The sequence below is a fragment of the Aethina tumida genome, chromosome 1 (genome assembly GCF_024364675.1).
Source record: "Aethina tumida isolate Nest 87 chromosome 1, icAetTumi1.1, whole genome shotgun sequence".
Lineage (NCBI taxonomy): Eukaryota > Metazoa > Arthropoda > Insecta > Coleoptera > Nitidulidae > Aethina > Aethina tumida.
The window spans coordinates 79,421,428-79,436,564 of record NC_065435.1 but is presented as its reverse complement, the minus strand read 5'-3'; the positions used below and the strand labels follow the sequence as shown (position 1 = coordinate 79,436,564).

The 15,137-nt window shown below is 34.4% G+C and overlaps 3 protein-coding genes and 1 long non-coding RNA gene across 5 annotated transcripts; 2 read left to right on the top strand and 2 right to left on the bottom strand.

Annotated features, from left to right (window-relative positions):
- Positions 1–594: 594 nt before the first annotated feature.
- On the bottom strand, positions 595–2,038 carry LOC109604913 (ragulator complex protein LAMTOR4 homolog). 2 transcript variants are annotated; one of them, XM_020021467.2, is made up of 3 exons: positions 1,928–2,038; positions 1,569–1,872; positions 595–1,221 (listed from the first exon to the last, which is right to left on the bottom strand). In XM_020021467.2, the coding sequence occupies exon 2, from the start codon at positions 1,858–1,860 to the stop codon at positions 1,573–1,575; it is 288 nt and encodes a 95-aa protein (XP_019877026.1). In that variant the 5' UTR covers positions 1,861–1,872; positions 1,928–2,038; the 3' UTR covers positions 595–1,221; positions 1,569–1,572. The 2 variants fall into 2 exon arrangements, with proteins under 2 accessions (XP_019877026.1, XP_019877025.1); XM_020021466.2 differs by lacking the exon at positions 595–1,221 and having other exon boundaries at positions 1,435–1,872.
- Positions 2,039–2,081: 43 nt separating this feature from the next.
- On the top strand, positions 2,082–3,304 carry LOC126264271 (uncharacterized). The gene is made up of 2 exons (XR_007547028.1): positions 2,082–2,775; positions 2,834–3,304. It is a non-coding gene; the product is annotated as an uncharacterized LOC126264271 (long non-coding RNA).
- Positions 3,305–4,103: 799 nt separating this feature from the next.
- LOC109604910 (uncharacterized) lies at positions 4,104–15,072 on the bottom strand. The gene is made up of 14 exons (XM_049961099.1): positions 14,978–15,072; positions 14,838–14,917; positions 14,634–14,782; positions 14,393–14,583; positions 14,216–14,337; positions 13,932–14,158; positions 13,504–13,879; positions 13,300–13,445; positions 13,145–13,248; positions 12,871–13,090; positions 12,499–12,714; positions 6,854–7,062; positions 6,611–6,800; positions 4,104–6,538 (listed from the first exon to the last, which is right to left on the bottom strand). Exons 1-14 carry the CDS (start codon positions 15,007–15,009, stop codon positions 4,163–4,165), a joined length of 4,638 nt encoding a protein of 1,545 aa, XP_049817056.1. The 5' UTR covers positions 15,010–15,072; the 3' UTR covers positions 4,104–4,162.
- Positions 10,028–12,414, top strand: LOC109604912 (uncharacterized). Its single transcript, XM_020021465.2, has 2 exons — positions 10,028–10,236; positions 11,253–12,414. Exons 1-2 carry the CDS (start codon positions 10,203–10,205, stop codon positions 12,206–12,208), a joined length of 990 nt encoding a protein of 329 aa, XP_019877024.2. The 5' UTR covers positions 10,028–10,202; the 3' UTR covers positions 12,209–12,414.
- Positions 15,073–15,137: the final 65 nt, after the last annotated feature.

The window sequence follows — 15,137 nt, the reverse complement described above, 5'->3', positions numbered from 1 at the left end:
TTGTTAACCAAACAGCCAGCCAAGTTTTATTACTTCAAAATTTGTTTTCCACTAATTTTTTAATAATATCAAGTTAAAATTATTAGTAATAAAATAACCAATTATGTCCAATAAAACCCAATAAATTAAACAACAAAATAAACTGAACAAGAATTTATCTAATAAATTTATTTAAACATACACAGATATAGCAAGGTTGAAGTATAAAAAATAATAAAATTATTATTTATAACTTATTGAGTAACTGTAAAAAGTAATAAATTTTAAATATAAAATTTTATCAAAAATATCTTCATATAAATTTAAAGTGTTCCCTAAAATTAACATTTGTTGTGAATATTTAAACTTAATAATAAAATTGTATCAACCTATGATTACATTCCCAAAAGGTCAAATAAATAAAGAGTACAATAAAATATGTAAATTTCAATTATTCTTACTGTTTTGTCAGTCAAACAAACCAGTAATAGGTACTTCAAAATTAGTTCCCATATTAACTTACAAAATTATCGTCAGTAAAAATATACACAATTAAGTTAAAATTTAATTCATAATTCTAACGTGCTTAATTATTTCAATGTTAAAAATCATAAATATAGTACATGAATTTATTTAAAAATATATTTACATATTTCTAAATGTTTATTTAATTAAATATCTAAATTGATCTAAATCAACATGATTTTAAATTATATAAAATCGGAGATATCATTTATTGTTATAATACAGGTTTGTTGTATTATTATTTTTCATTATACATTATATTATCAATCCTAAAATTAGGACTTCAATAAACCTTCAAACCAACTCAAAAGGTTGTACCAGGCTAGAATTACATTCCCACAAATAATACAAACTGGGATGTATTTTACTTTTGTATAATACAATATATTCTCCATCTTAAACTATGTGACAATACTGTTGTTACAAAACAAATAAATATTAAAAATAATTCAGAATTAAGATCTTAATATTTGTATTAAATTAACATGACATAAAAAATGAGGAATAGTTTCACAAAGAAAATAACTAAACCAAAACAATCTTTATATATTAAATATAAGAAAAATTCCATACTTAGTTACTGAAATTAAACAGTATCAGGTGTATTTGATGTTTTTAACGAACTTGTCGATTTTAATTTAAGATGCTGTTGACTCTTAACTAACCGATATTACTGTTTCAACTAATTTATACATGGTCCCACCTTTTTTGCCAAGCCTGTAAAATAAAAAAATGACACATTGTATTCTACAAAACATCATTGATTTTATCTAATGTTTATTTAAACTTACTAAACATATACATGTTGTAACGTGACAACTATATAACATTATTTTCCAACAATACAAATATTTTGATTTTCAATATATCCAACAGTCTTATCTTTTCTGCCCTACCTGTAAAATCTGCAATCTCTTTTAAAAATGAAAACTCGAAAAAGCTATTTATTCAATCTCATTAAACAAAATATACAACTGATACAAAGAAAATAATATACCCCCACACAAAATAAAAATCTGCATATACTTCATTTTAGTAAAATACAAAATAATATCCATATCTACCGTCCTAAGCAGACAATGTGACTGGTTCAGGACTCTCCAAGCTCTTCTTGACAATGTGTATCTTTTTGTTGGACAAACAGACGATGTAACAATGGTCGTCGTAAACCAAGGACAATTTTTTGAAACCCTCTTCAGGAGGAAAAGCACTGGAATCAACCTGAGATGTTAGATTCACCAACCCCATAATGACGTTGGCGGTGCGCTCGTCATTCTCCAGATCTCCAGACGATGACAGAACTGCTCCTTCTTCGTTTAACACCAAATAACCGCTGTGATTCAACTTGCGATCCATAGCCACACGAAACTACATAATTACGGCTGATTAGTAATCCGCAGTTGTGGGAAGCATGAAGTATTACCTGTTAAAACTGCCTTTGGACGAATGTTTTCATTTTCCCTTAAAATGATGGTACAGATGTCAAACATTCAACCATACGTCAAAACATGAGAGTCACTGTTGCCAACACAAATGTCCGACCGTAAATAACCGGTGTTGCTTTCGACTGGAAATAATGATTCTTTACTTTTTTAGTTCTTACGCATGTGCATATTACGGGAGACCATGTAAATTGTTTTGAATCTTGGGGTAAATATTCATTCAGTAAAAGTGCATTAATTTCTTGATGGTAATGCGCCTGCGCATAGAAAATCTGCGAGAACTACCAACATAATTTCAGTGCGTTACAATACAATTTTAGCTTTATTGAAGGGACACATCGAAAACATTCTAGATGGAATACGATATATGTGGGATATTGTTGAAAAGACTCATTCGCAGCATGCCGAAAGGTGTAGCCGAGTTCGAGTATGTAAATTTGCAGAGTGGATCTGTATACTATTGATCAAATTGGCTGTTACACTGAGTTGAATTTTTAATTATTCGTAAGCAGAATTCTTAGAAGAAATTAAACCCTAGTAAATTGGCAATTCATTTGGGTGTGCCAAAGAGTACGAGGTAACATTTTAATGTCTGTTACATGTAATAGCATTTCCTCTGACATTTGTGTTATTAGTGTCGGTTTAAAAATTAATTGTGGTAAATATTTCTTATTGTAATCAAATTTTCACATACAGATTGTCATAGTTTTCTGTTATGTTATGTTATGTTATATAAAGAGGAAATGTCAATCGTGGGGCAATCGTGGAGTCTAGGTATGATTCACGGATCGCACAGTGAAATATGGGATTCGGCGTACTGCACAAATCGGTACGAACTGGCCGACCGCACACCTGATCTTTCTCAGAAATATAATTCTTCATTTCAGACGTCCCTGCTAGATACGGGCAATTCGTGCATCAGCTTAAATATCAAGTAAATTCACTCCCGTTAACTAACCAAAGGTTTCAATGACCGGAAGACTGATAACACACCAGAGGACGCGCAACGATAGTCGTTGGCATGTGTGCATAATAGCATACCCCAATTAAAATATATTCCAAATAAATCAACGAATATAACAGAATACCGCAACGCAGCATCGCTTTGTTACAAATGTCCCGTATACTCACAACGACAGCACTGTATCGCACTTTTCTGGAAACTAGTCTGGTTGCGTACAACCGACGTGAACATTTTGGTATTTGCAAAATAGTGCAACAGTTCCTTTGATGCGATGCGGAAAACCGACAACCTGTGGAACCTTTCAAACTACCGTGACTTAAGTATGTTACACATCGGAGCTGTTGTTCTGTTACATGTGTGTATTTATAAATACATCTGTTCAGTTTTTCTTAAATTTGGATCTCCCTCCCTCTTGGTAAGATGTGGTGATATCCCCTCCTCTATTATTAACAACTTTTTTGAAAAAAAAAAATAAATAAATAAACATACCAATAAGTAACAATACAGATATCAATAATACAATTCTGAAAATATAATATTTTATTTGTAATTTTAAATTTAATTTAAAAACAAAATGGAACGCAGATCACAACTCATCCCGGTTGTCGATTCGTTATTTAATTTGATAACGTATAAAGGTAAAGTGTAGCTGCTTATACAAGGTGAACAAACTTCTGTTCAACTGCGACTACTAATGAAATGTTTTGCCTCAATATTTCTTCAGCTTGCCTACCCATTGAGGACATATGAAAATTGGAGGCATAAGTTTAATAATGTACATATTGAAGAAAAAAATTCACATCAGCTTTGAGTAGCAGATCAGGGAGAATGTATTTTTTGAAAGAAAGATGATGTGAACATTTTCTTCCCAGCAGACACTACTTGTTTTGATTCGTGATAGTAAAATCACCGATGTCACTGCTGATGTGTATGTACTGAAATACAAACTGCAGATATGAACAATTCAATTAAGTAAGTAGGTAAGTAAATAATATGAGTAACATAATTAAAGGTAATACCACTAAGATCAAAAATAACACAAATTTTTAAATAATGCTTCAAATATATTCACAACATAAAAGGTACTACTGAATACTTATATTCTGTTTTAAGAAGATTGAAAAAATGATAAAGCTGTTCTATTTAAATTACATTATTATTATGTTCCTTTAATTTTAAATAGTTCTTAATCACTCGAGTAGCGTAAGTGTTACAATATTTATGAACGTTTAATATGAAAGGTGTAAGAAAATTACAATGACATATCACAATCAAGAGTATCTTCAAAAATACTCTTCTTTTTTGTGTTCATCACAGAATCATCTAAATAGTTATTTATAATTTTGTGAAAACCTTCTATATTATTTTTGTAGCGCTTGCTTGCTACATATTGCGAATCATTTGGTGCAGTATTAACACCTTCAAGAGACAATTTTTTCAAAGAATTACCATGTTTGGCCATTTCTACATTTATAGATACGTTTGAAGTGTATGAAGGGTAAGTTGTCATATTATTTAATAATTGGTGATCATTAGCGCTAGAAGGTAAGTTTTCTGACGACTCTCCAAAAATATCACTAGAATTGGAACGTTTAACATTGATATTCCCAAACAGATTTGTGTTTGTTACATCATACAAGGGCTTCATATAAAAACCCAAACTTCCTTCATCTTTAGACATAACTGTAGACTGTGCACCTTCTCTATGTTTGTTGTAATACTCAAATACATTATTATTTGCACCACTGGATGCAAATAGAGAGACTTTAGTTTTTTTGAAATTGAACATTTGTATATCATTATCTTTGCAGCTTAGGAAGTCTTCGAAAAGTTTAGCGTTCTCATCGCTAAACATAGTTATGTCAAAATTTTCATTGGACCAGGCCTTCTGAATATCCATATTCCTCTTTTTATTCGATTTAGTTTCAACCGACGTTATTTGCACTCCAGCTACCGTTTTCATCGCGTGCACCAACGGACGTTGATTAATAACTTGCTTAACAGATGGTCTATTGACGTAATTAAGAAGATGCCGCGAATAATCGAACGCATTTGGGCTGATCTCCAACAATTTTTTATCTTGTTCCTTGAACTGTTCTTTAATATTCTTCGATGTTAATTTCATCGGTGGCACAAACTTATTTTTGATACCTTTCTGTTTGATTTTCATGTCATTTGTTCGCCAGTTTTGTTTTAGCATAGTTTCTTTAGAACTTACCGGAGTGGAAGCAACGAGATCTGTATAACCATTAACTTTGTTTGGATCTTGTGTAATTAATACGGTCATTTTTTCAAATGACAGTTGATTTTCTTTACTTTTAGAACTTGTTAGTGTGCTTTCTATTTTAACTCGTTTCTTGTTAGACAGGACTAAGGAATTATTTGATTTATTTACAAATGAGGGTTCAGTGTTGGTTAGCAATCTTTTTCTCGAAATCATACTGAGACCTTCAGTTATGCTCAGATTATTTCTGATTTCTTTTGGAGATATGTTATCTGCACTAGAACCTGCAGTGTCTGTTATTAAGTTTGTTATCTCCTTAATGGATGATTTGTTATTATTGGCAGAAATTGATGAAGTTGTCTTTCCAAATTTTTTCGGATCTGTATTATATTCTACATTAAATTCATTAAATTTTGTAAAATTATACTCGCTGACTTCATTTGAAAAATTTTCATAAAGCGACTTATCTGAATTGCTATTAACAGATACACTTTTGTCATTTGTACCCATCAGGATTATAACATTTGGAATAATATGGTGTTCATATTGCCCACGGTATTTATAAAATTCTTCTTCAATAATTTCTGTCTCCCGTGGAGTTATTCCTTCATAACTGGCTGCTCGTTTAATGGCCTCATCAAAAATTTTCTCCTTATATGAAAGCAAAGATTTTTCTTGTTGAGAAACATCATCATTCGGATCATTCTCCATTGATCCGTTACAACATATATTATCTTCCAAGTCTTGATTGATGATACCCTCGTCAAAACTGCTGCAGTTTGAGAGCAATTGACTGCAAATCTCCAATTCGCTTTGTATCAAGGTCTCCTCAAAAACGTCGTCCTTTGAAGGAGTTTCTGAAATTCTGGTTTTCTGTGGTGCTTCAACTTCTTTAATTTGTGGAGTTGACGTTTTTGTGTGGTCTCTTAATAGAGGAAGAGCAAAAGCCTCGAGGTTACAAATGTCAACAGAACATTCTGTGCTCTTGTTTTCAATAAATATATTGTTGTTGCTTTCAGTGACAACTTTCTGGCCGAAATCTTGGCAACTAAGGCTGATTTCTGGTATAATTACTTCTAAATTTTGCGAATTCTCGTTTAAAAATTTTGATAGATTTTGATAATGCACTGTATCTATGGAATTTTGAGTGAATTGAGAAGTATATGCTACATCAGTATTATTTAGCTCGTTGCACCCTGGGAATGTTAAATTATTCGATGTCGAATATGTCGAATTGGAAACGTAACACTGGCTTTCTATAACAAAAGTAAAGTTGTGTTTTTCCAATTCGTTTTGATACTCGTTCAAATATTTGTTCAATAGCGCCCGCGTCAATTTTCCCTTTTTCTTCAATAGCCGCAATTTTGCTTCGAGATCGTACTTCAGGCGTATCCGTTCGTCGATCTTTGTAATTTTCAAATTCTGAAAAAAGAATAATATTTACACAAAATATTAAAGTAAAATTTACAGACATACTTGTTGATAATTGAACGTAATATTCTGTAACGTGTCCTCAACGAAGTTCACCACTTCATCAGACCAAACGTTCCTAACCATATACACCCCATACTGATCTATCGATGTGGGAGCCGGTTTCAGATTATATCTATAATCGAGCTTGGTTGTCGACGGTGAATCCCCCGTGATTATAGTCTCCATCTGCCAACTGTAATACAACTTCTCAATAATAGAAGTTAAGGTAATCAATCAGAATTTTACGTTTTAATGTTTAGGTACATGTCGTTTATATTAGACAGGGAGCTGAAGTGGGTGGTGATGAACAAGAAGGCGGGAAAAGTGGCGATCTTTTCACAGATTGCAATCGCCATTGACATACCCTCTTCTACGGAGGTGGATCTTCCCAGTTCGTCGATTATTATTAGGGAATTCGGTGTCATTGCGGTTAACATGTACTGAATTTCTTTCATCTGCAAACAGCACATTTTAATTTAGATTTAATTTTTAATCATTCATAACTTATTTATTTAATCTTTTGCATTATATATGCACTCATCCAAATTCATATTTACAATGAAAACAATGTAGGTCCAACAATTTCTAACAAATTAATTTAATCTAATTTAATTCGTTTAGCATGCTTGAAATCTATTCGTTATTCACAGCGCACGCCACTGCCTGTTATATTACCCGAGCTGAAAACGTTTCAAGGTTCACACAGCGTTTCTATCTCAAAATTAGATAAAGAGTTCCGGGAACCGAACAATGGTGGTGAATCATTCTTGAAAGAAAGATGAAAGATTCAGGTATAATTCGCTTCTGTCATTCTAATTTTTTTCTCTAATATGTTTATAAAATATTGTACTCAGAATAAATAATACTTTGCGTTTTAGATTTGGATAAAAACAAATACAGTAATTTACGAGCGTTTCGTTTTATTTTTAGTCAAGGCTGTTTATTTGCGTGTGTGTGAGAGCTTAATGTTTTTCATGTGAATCAAAGCTCAGACTTTTGTCGCTTCGACACTGAACAACGTTACAACGTTTCTGTTCCTCATACATCATCAGTACGGTTGAATCACATTAGGCAAACGACCGATTATATTTACCAATACAATTGGTTCGTTATCGTTGCTGGGCTGGTATCAAGAATAAATTATGATTTGTTGTGAAACTGTGGAAAAGAGTCCTTGAAATCTGGTTTTCTTGGATTAGAAAGTTGATTAACTGGCGGTGAATTGAGGTCACAATGTGACTCAAGGCACCGCATGTCGTAATTTTCGTTGTGACTCACCACTGTTTTTTTTTTCTTTTGGTTGACAAGTAAATGCATTTAAAGTTTAGCAGTTTATTTACTATGCGGATCTATTGTCAGAATTATACGATCCTGTCAAATTATAATATAATGATAAGAAAAGAGTAGCCTATTGGCATTGCAACAGACATTTCTCAAATAAAAAAATGTGAATTTCTTCAGCGTTACACAACACAGAAACAAGCTACAGTATGTTATTAAATGGAAAACATAACTGCGCAATATTATAGGTCATTAAACCATTGACCTACTTAAAATTCCAACCGATAATAATATTATAACTCCAGCATTCAAATTACCATAATATCAAACGCAACAACACTGTTAGAGCCTCAATTCCAAAGCGAAAATAGTATCGAGCCTCAAAGTTCCACGTGTCATCGGGGCCGTCGACCTTGAAGAGTGGAACCTGTTTCGATGCGCGCAAAACCTTCTCCTCCATCATCAAATTCCGTGCCAGTCTAACAATTTCTCGTCAGCAATTTAGCCTGACACGAAATACGATTTCGGTGAACTTTGAATTCTGGATGTCGGTTTATAAACAATAATTGTAAATAGCAAGCGTATGTTTATCGTGCATTCGAGGCGTCAGCGGAACCTGTTTTCAATATCTAATAATTGTTATCTTGATGTGGTAAAAATGTACGTACACGAGGCAGTAATAACTAGTTTTAATGCAACGTTATTCCTTAAATTAGCACATGCTGTACATGTACGGTTAATTATTTTTTTTAAGGAAAATAATAAAATAGTTGTTGACAGATTAAAAAATAGATAAGTAAGTTATAAATGTTTATGAAGTAACTAACTTCAACTTACTTAAACATACCTCGTAAAAATGTTTACCAAATAACAACTACCTAGTAGTTGATCTAACAACAAGTATTAGTAGTAGTATTATTAATAATTAGTAAAAGAAATGTCAATATATTTAACAGTGTGTATCTGATGATGCGAAGTGAAAAAGTGTCGAAACGTCGTCGGAACAAAGGCAGTAATTAGAAGGGGAGAAAACGTTTGGAATTCGTATCGATCGTGTCTGTGGATCAGCCTTGAAGTTTTAGACCTGCGCAGCCAACAGGTACTTTTACCATCAACCGAAATCAATACAGAGTTTCAAGGTGTGCACACTGAAAAATTAATCTGACTGAAATGTTGAATGAATCAGCTAGATGTTGATGTTTGTGATCAAAGAAATATGCATACAAATTGAATTGTTGTTACGTTTGTTAAAACAACATGAAATACACTTGGAAATATCCATGCATAAAAAAAGAACTATTGAGTACCACATTGTACCATATCGACTGCGCCAATCAATGCAAAACGTAACCACGCAGTAGTTTGGAAATTATGACGTTTAACTAAAAGTTGATTATATATTACTTACAACTACAATTAAATGTGGTGTAAGTAATTTTAGTGAATAATCAAGAAATGAGTAGGAAATAATTATTTCCTGTTTAAGATTAATTGTAAGAATGTTATTAATATTGTTACAATTAGTCATCACCTATATATTTAATTTATATCAGTATAATCCGATACAGGTAAATTTTTATTAATATAAGTCACTTTTAACAATGAGAAAGAAAGTCAGCTGCGTGAAATCACAAAATATTATGTGTGCGCATACATTTATGCGCATAACCAATATCGTATCACAGTCACCGAAATTATGATATCCGGAGAATTCCGGACAGATCACAACCTTCCCCTTGTAGGTAACGACAAAATACCCAAACATTCCCCACACACAATCGAAACGTTGAGGTTCCACAAACCAGATTCAGTGGCCGGAACCTCCTGGTGGTGCGTCTGCGCACTGAGCGGTTCGTTCCGACCATCGGCTGAGCCACCTCCATTGTCCGGTCGTCGAACAGCTGACGGTACCCCCCCCCTCGACGCCCCGCGTCGCCCTTGTCCCCCCGCGCCTCGCCGCGCCTCCCCGCACCGCGCCCCACCTTTCGCTGTTGCTAGGCGCAGCGCGACCTCTCTTTCCCGCGCGTTTGCCAGACAGAGAGGGATTGCGCACTGGTCCCGCGCAGGCCAAAAACATCGCCTCTTTCGGGTCACCTTGGCGCTATATATAGAAAATGAGGGATAAAGCGGGAAAATAGTTTTGAGAGGACAGAGTGCGCGTTGCGTGTCTATATTACTTTCCGGCACCGGAGGTTATAAAGAGGACCCGTTTCGTTTTTGCGTCATAGCCGCGTAGCCGTTGTGTCGGTGTTTTGAACTGACCGTGGGGTCGAGTGGCGTGTGTGTTTGGTTGTTGTTTTCGCGCGGCTCGTTCATGTTTTGCGGCTCACTGCCTGCGGTCTCTTTAGGTAAGTCTTTGTGCAATTAACCGCTGATACTTGCCCGTTTCGTTTAAAGTAAAAATATTGAAAAATTAGTGCGGATTTGGTGACCGTTTTTAAGTTTATTGACTTTTTGTGCCGTTGAGAAAACGACGCCAGCGGCGTACGGCACTGTGGATTGTGACATTGTGTACCTAACCGTCAAAAGTCCGAACTAAACGTTTGTTATGAATTCTAATGTGCGTCTTTATTGTTTATATACTTTATGCGTACACAATAATAAAAAAATATTACTTTTCAAAAGATTCTACAAATAATTAGATATTTGATTAGATAATAATGAATTTTTTGAATTTTTTTAAAATTTTATTAAAATTTATTGAATACAAGTATAAAAACTAAAAGCTTTGATGGCGTGTATATCTTTACTCTTACTTCTTACTCAATTAAATTATATTAATTAATCTAAAAAATAACGTAAATAAAAAAGTTTTTGTACGTTATTCTCAGTAATTAATAAAGTTAACTAACACTGTCGAAATAACCTTAATCTTATTCTTAAATGACTATCCTGACTAGGAAAAACATTCGCTTTCGCTGTTCATTATTTAAATATTGATTCAATTCAAAGTAAAATATTTATAAAATTCATGAATGTGTTCCTCCAAGATTATCACGCTATGTCTTGAACTCGACGCAACGTATAAGTAATTTGTAAATTATGTGGTTCTTTATCTGAAAATTGTACTGTAATTTAAAATCAACTCTACAACTCTCAAGATTCAGGAAGAGGTCGCAATATAAAGTAACAACATTCCATTAAAACGGTTCAAGAAATTAGCATAAATTTGTAAAATATGGTTTAACATTCGTCCTTGACATGTGTATCAAAGAGTATTTATCAAATGGCGCCAAGCGACATTAACAATGTAACCTGTAATCTGTCGATATCAAATACATTATTATTATTTATCGATCTATATCATTAAAAAACGCCAATTATTTTAATTTGAAATAATTAAAACAATAATTATGTGTTTCAGAGATGAAACATCCGAAAGGATCGATGCCACCACCCGCCTTGCCCAACATAAGCCTGGAGATGTTAAACGATCGCATAGACATGGAATCGGTGATGGGAAAGTTCGGATGGGAAAAAATCGACAAATTTGATCTGCCCTATATAATCAGGAAGGGAGAGAAATACACCGCGATCCGGATTGCCGAACAGAAGCTGCTGCAACAATTCAAAGTGTTGTGCAACAAGGAGGTGTACTCGTGCTTCAGCATCAACCAGGTACACCTGACCGACGCCGAGGTCAGACTGTTGAACGAGATTAACGTTTTCCATTGCAACGGACTCTTCGGTAACTATCCGTTTACGGTGAATGACTTTCTGTTGAAGCTGAAAGATGTGGAGTTGTTATATGAACTGTTCGTTTTCATTAAGAACGCGGCCGACGACAAAGTGGACATGGAAAGGGCTCGGTGCGGTTTTATACAGATGGACGATCAGCCCCCGGTGCCCTACGTTTTAGTAGACGGTGTCAAATACTCGCCGATGTTTTACTTCGAAGGCGCGGCCGAATATTTGGAGAACCAAGCGACATATCTCACCGGCTGGGATTTGAGCTACCTGAAGTTTTGTTGCAAGGTACAAGGGATCAGACAAGAGTTCTACGCGGCGGAGAAGTGTCAGGTTGTTGGATTTGAGGAAATTAAAAAGTTTCTGCCGCCCGAAACAAAGTACACGATGATCTGGCCGAAGAATATTGTTCAAAACTTCTTTTGGAAACTCCAAACGGAAAAGTCAAAACAACAACAGCAACAACAACAAAGTAATAGGACTAAATATCCACAGTCTACTGTGTTGTCGACTAAAAACAACCCTATGCCTCCTGCCGACTACCTTAGCGCCTACAATTTATTCAATCAACACATGTTTCAAACGCATAATTATCAAAATGTACATAATTATTCAGTGCCGCAAAATAGGTAGAGCAAGCAAATTTTTTAACTAACTTGGAGACAATGGGAATTATGTTTTATTTGTATAAATATTTATATATAGACTGATTTATATTAAATTATGTTAGGTTATTTATTTGTTTAATAGGACGTTGTACATTAGTATGATGTTCCCTACTGAGTTGAGTACCACGAAGTATTTTTATATGTTCCTTGAATAAAGTTACAAAGTGTTAACATCGACTTTTATTTCACCGTCGTTAAATGTAATTAACGAATTTTATTTACATTTATAACGGATAGTAGCTCAACAATTCTTACCTCTAACACAAATGAAGAGACTCCAAATTCCATGTCATCCTCAAGATAAATACGCGAGAACATTTTGTCGGCAGGTCGAAAAGTAGCAGATTCAGCGGGAACGTAACATCCTATTTGGGCCATCACTTGCAGCAGCATCATTTGCCGGATAAAGATGCTTTTACCCGAACCACTTGGTCCTGTTATTATGTTCACGTTATGCTCTTTACTTGCAACCTTTAAACAATGTTGTTTGTAATTTTTAAAAATTTTGCATATAACTTATGTGTTCTACTAGTCCACTACGATCTCTACCTACCATGACATCTCTACCCTATCTGGGATGAACCCTCCCTCAAACCAGTATTTCACTACTTAAATTAACTGACTTACTATAGAATTAGCAACAGGTTTGACTGGACACAAAAAATCCAACAGAGGATGGAACGCGTGCACAATTTCCGTATGTTCAGAAAATTTGGGTCTTACATAGCTATAATTGACACTGGCCTCTGCAAGGGATTGAATCATATCCAAATGTGCAATCACATCACACAAACGATGCAAAACGTGTATGTATTGTTTTAAATCAATTAAAATTTGATAAATCATACTAAAAATAAATAGTATGTAAAACAGAACTAAGCTTGATGGATTTTATCCTTACGTGTTACTGATTCTGAGAATGTCTATTAATATATCCTCGATTCTGGTAGATAAATTTTCTAAATGTATTGTTTTCATGGTAAAACTACCTGACAATCGCTTTACCTGGAAATGCACGTTTAGGGCAAAATACTGCGATATCAACTCGTAACATACTTGAAAGAATACAGAAGGGAGATCTGATATTTTTATGGTACTTTTTTGGTGTTTATTCAACGTTAAAATAATATGGTAGCCTTTAGCAACATTGTTTCCTAATGTTAAAGGTAAAGCATATTTCTCCGCTAGTGTCTTAACATAATCTATAAAAAGGAGTTATTTAATTTATTATATATATTTATTATATACTTTTTTTTAAACCTTTCAGTTCATCAATTCTTTCAGAATAAGTAGTTCTAATAATATCCAACAATCCATTAATTCCAGGTTTGATAGCAAAGCACTTTTGGTGAATTCCCGACGAGCCGGATACGGGATGAACATTTTCATGTATCATTTTTCGTACCATGTCCTTCATATCGACGAAGCACTTATCAGACAGGAACTGCGCAATGCTCAGAAAAAAATGTTCCTTTGCCTTGCTCAATATTTCTTTCAGAGGACTTACTATATCTACGATTGTGTTTAATAGTAGAATGTAGTTCAGGTGCCGATTTGAGGGATTTTGCACGTCGTCCTGTATAATTAATGCGATCGATAATAACTGATCGATGTTCGGAACCTTTTGCAAGACTTGCTACAAAGCAAAACAATTCGTAACGTGTAGAAATTGAAAAAAGAATACATACCTGTAAAGAGAGCGCCATTTCGCGATTATTTACAAGTTCAGTCACGCAGTTCAGTCGTTCTTCGATGAGTTGGACGTCGTAAAGAGGTTGCAGGATGGCGGACCGTAGAGTCCGGGTGCCAACTTTTGTGAAACACTTATTTAGAACGCCCAAAAGACTCGAGTATTTAGTCGCTTGGCCTGGTTGGGAACTTGTGAGCAGCTCTAAACGATCTGCAGTGGCAACATCTAAAATTTCACATCACACAGGAATGAATTTAGGAAAAACGATTTGTTTTTGTTTACCTATAAAAGAATATCCTTCGGACTCCTCATAATCAACTTTCAAAGTACCACTTGCATAATATGTGTGGTAGGACATACATGTGTGTGCTAAAAGAGCCGCGACAGCGGCCAGGGCGTAATACCTAAAATTACTTCAATTTCATACAACCCCAAAATGCTTAATATGACAAAAATTACTTGTGCTTAACGATTAGGATGATGGAGTTCAGTGATGGAGGACATAGTTCTTGAAGACGTTCAAGTCCGCGGTTTTTGTTGTAAGTGTTCCTTGCGACGGTCGTGATTTTAATGTGGGGGAAGAACTTTTTTACTGCATCAACTAATCGATTGCCGGCAAAAGTTTCAATAAATGTTTTGGGTACTATAACCTGAGAAAAGCGTAATTATTATATGAATCGAATGGAAGTACGGTGCCGACCTCTACGGGGTTGAAGACGTTGATTTTAGTCAGGGTGTTTATGTAACTGTGAGTGTCCGAGGTTTGACAAAGAATTAAAGCGGGGTAGTTTATGTTAATGACAGCAAGGCCTACTTCGCATCTGGCTTCTCCTCTACCCTCAGTAATCGCTTAAATATTGTAATAAATTTATTTAAGTTTAACTTTATTTTGAACCTACAGTACCTACAACAACCTTGTACTCTGGATATGAGGATGTCTTAGAGCTCCCTCCTGAGGTGTGTACAGATGAAGCATTGAATGTGCTAAAATTTTATTCAAGAAAAATTCAATATTAAAATTTAATTCAATTAATATATGCGTACTTCACTGATCTACCCCAGTTTAAACACGTCATTGGGGATGAGTCGCTTTCAGTTTTGAACGGTTTTTTATTTGAAACCTTCAAAGGTAATTTCTTTTCTGCGAGATTTATGTTCAAGACATTTTTTTTAAAACTTTCAACTCTCTTTGACTGATATAAAT

Coding starts and splice junctions, on each gene's coding strand:
- LOC109604913 (XM_020021467.2), bottom strand. CDS start 1,860: ATGGATCGCAAGTTGAATCACAGCGGTTATTTGGTGTTAAACGAAGAA.
- LOC109604912 (XM_020021465.2), top strand. CDS start 10,203: ATGTTTTGCGGCTCACTGCCTGCGGTCTCTTTAG. Junction 10,237..11,252: donor ACTGCCTGCGGTCTCTTTAG/GTAAGTCTTTGT, acceptor TATGTGTTTCAG/AGATGAAACATCCGAAAGGA.
- LOC109604910 (XM_049961099.1), bottom strand. CDS start 15,009: ATGACGTGTTTAAACTGGGGTAGATCAGTGAA. Junction 14,783..14,837: donor AGAGTACAAGGTTGTTGTAG/GTACTGTAGGTT, acceptor ACAATATTTAAG/CGATTACTGAGGGTAGAGGA. Junction 7,063..12,498: donor TCTCTTCATTTGTGTTAGAG/GTAAGAATTGTT, acceptor TGCTGTTTGCAG/ATGAAAGAAATTCAGTACAT.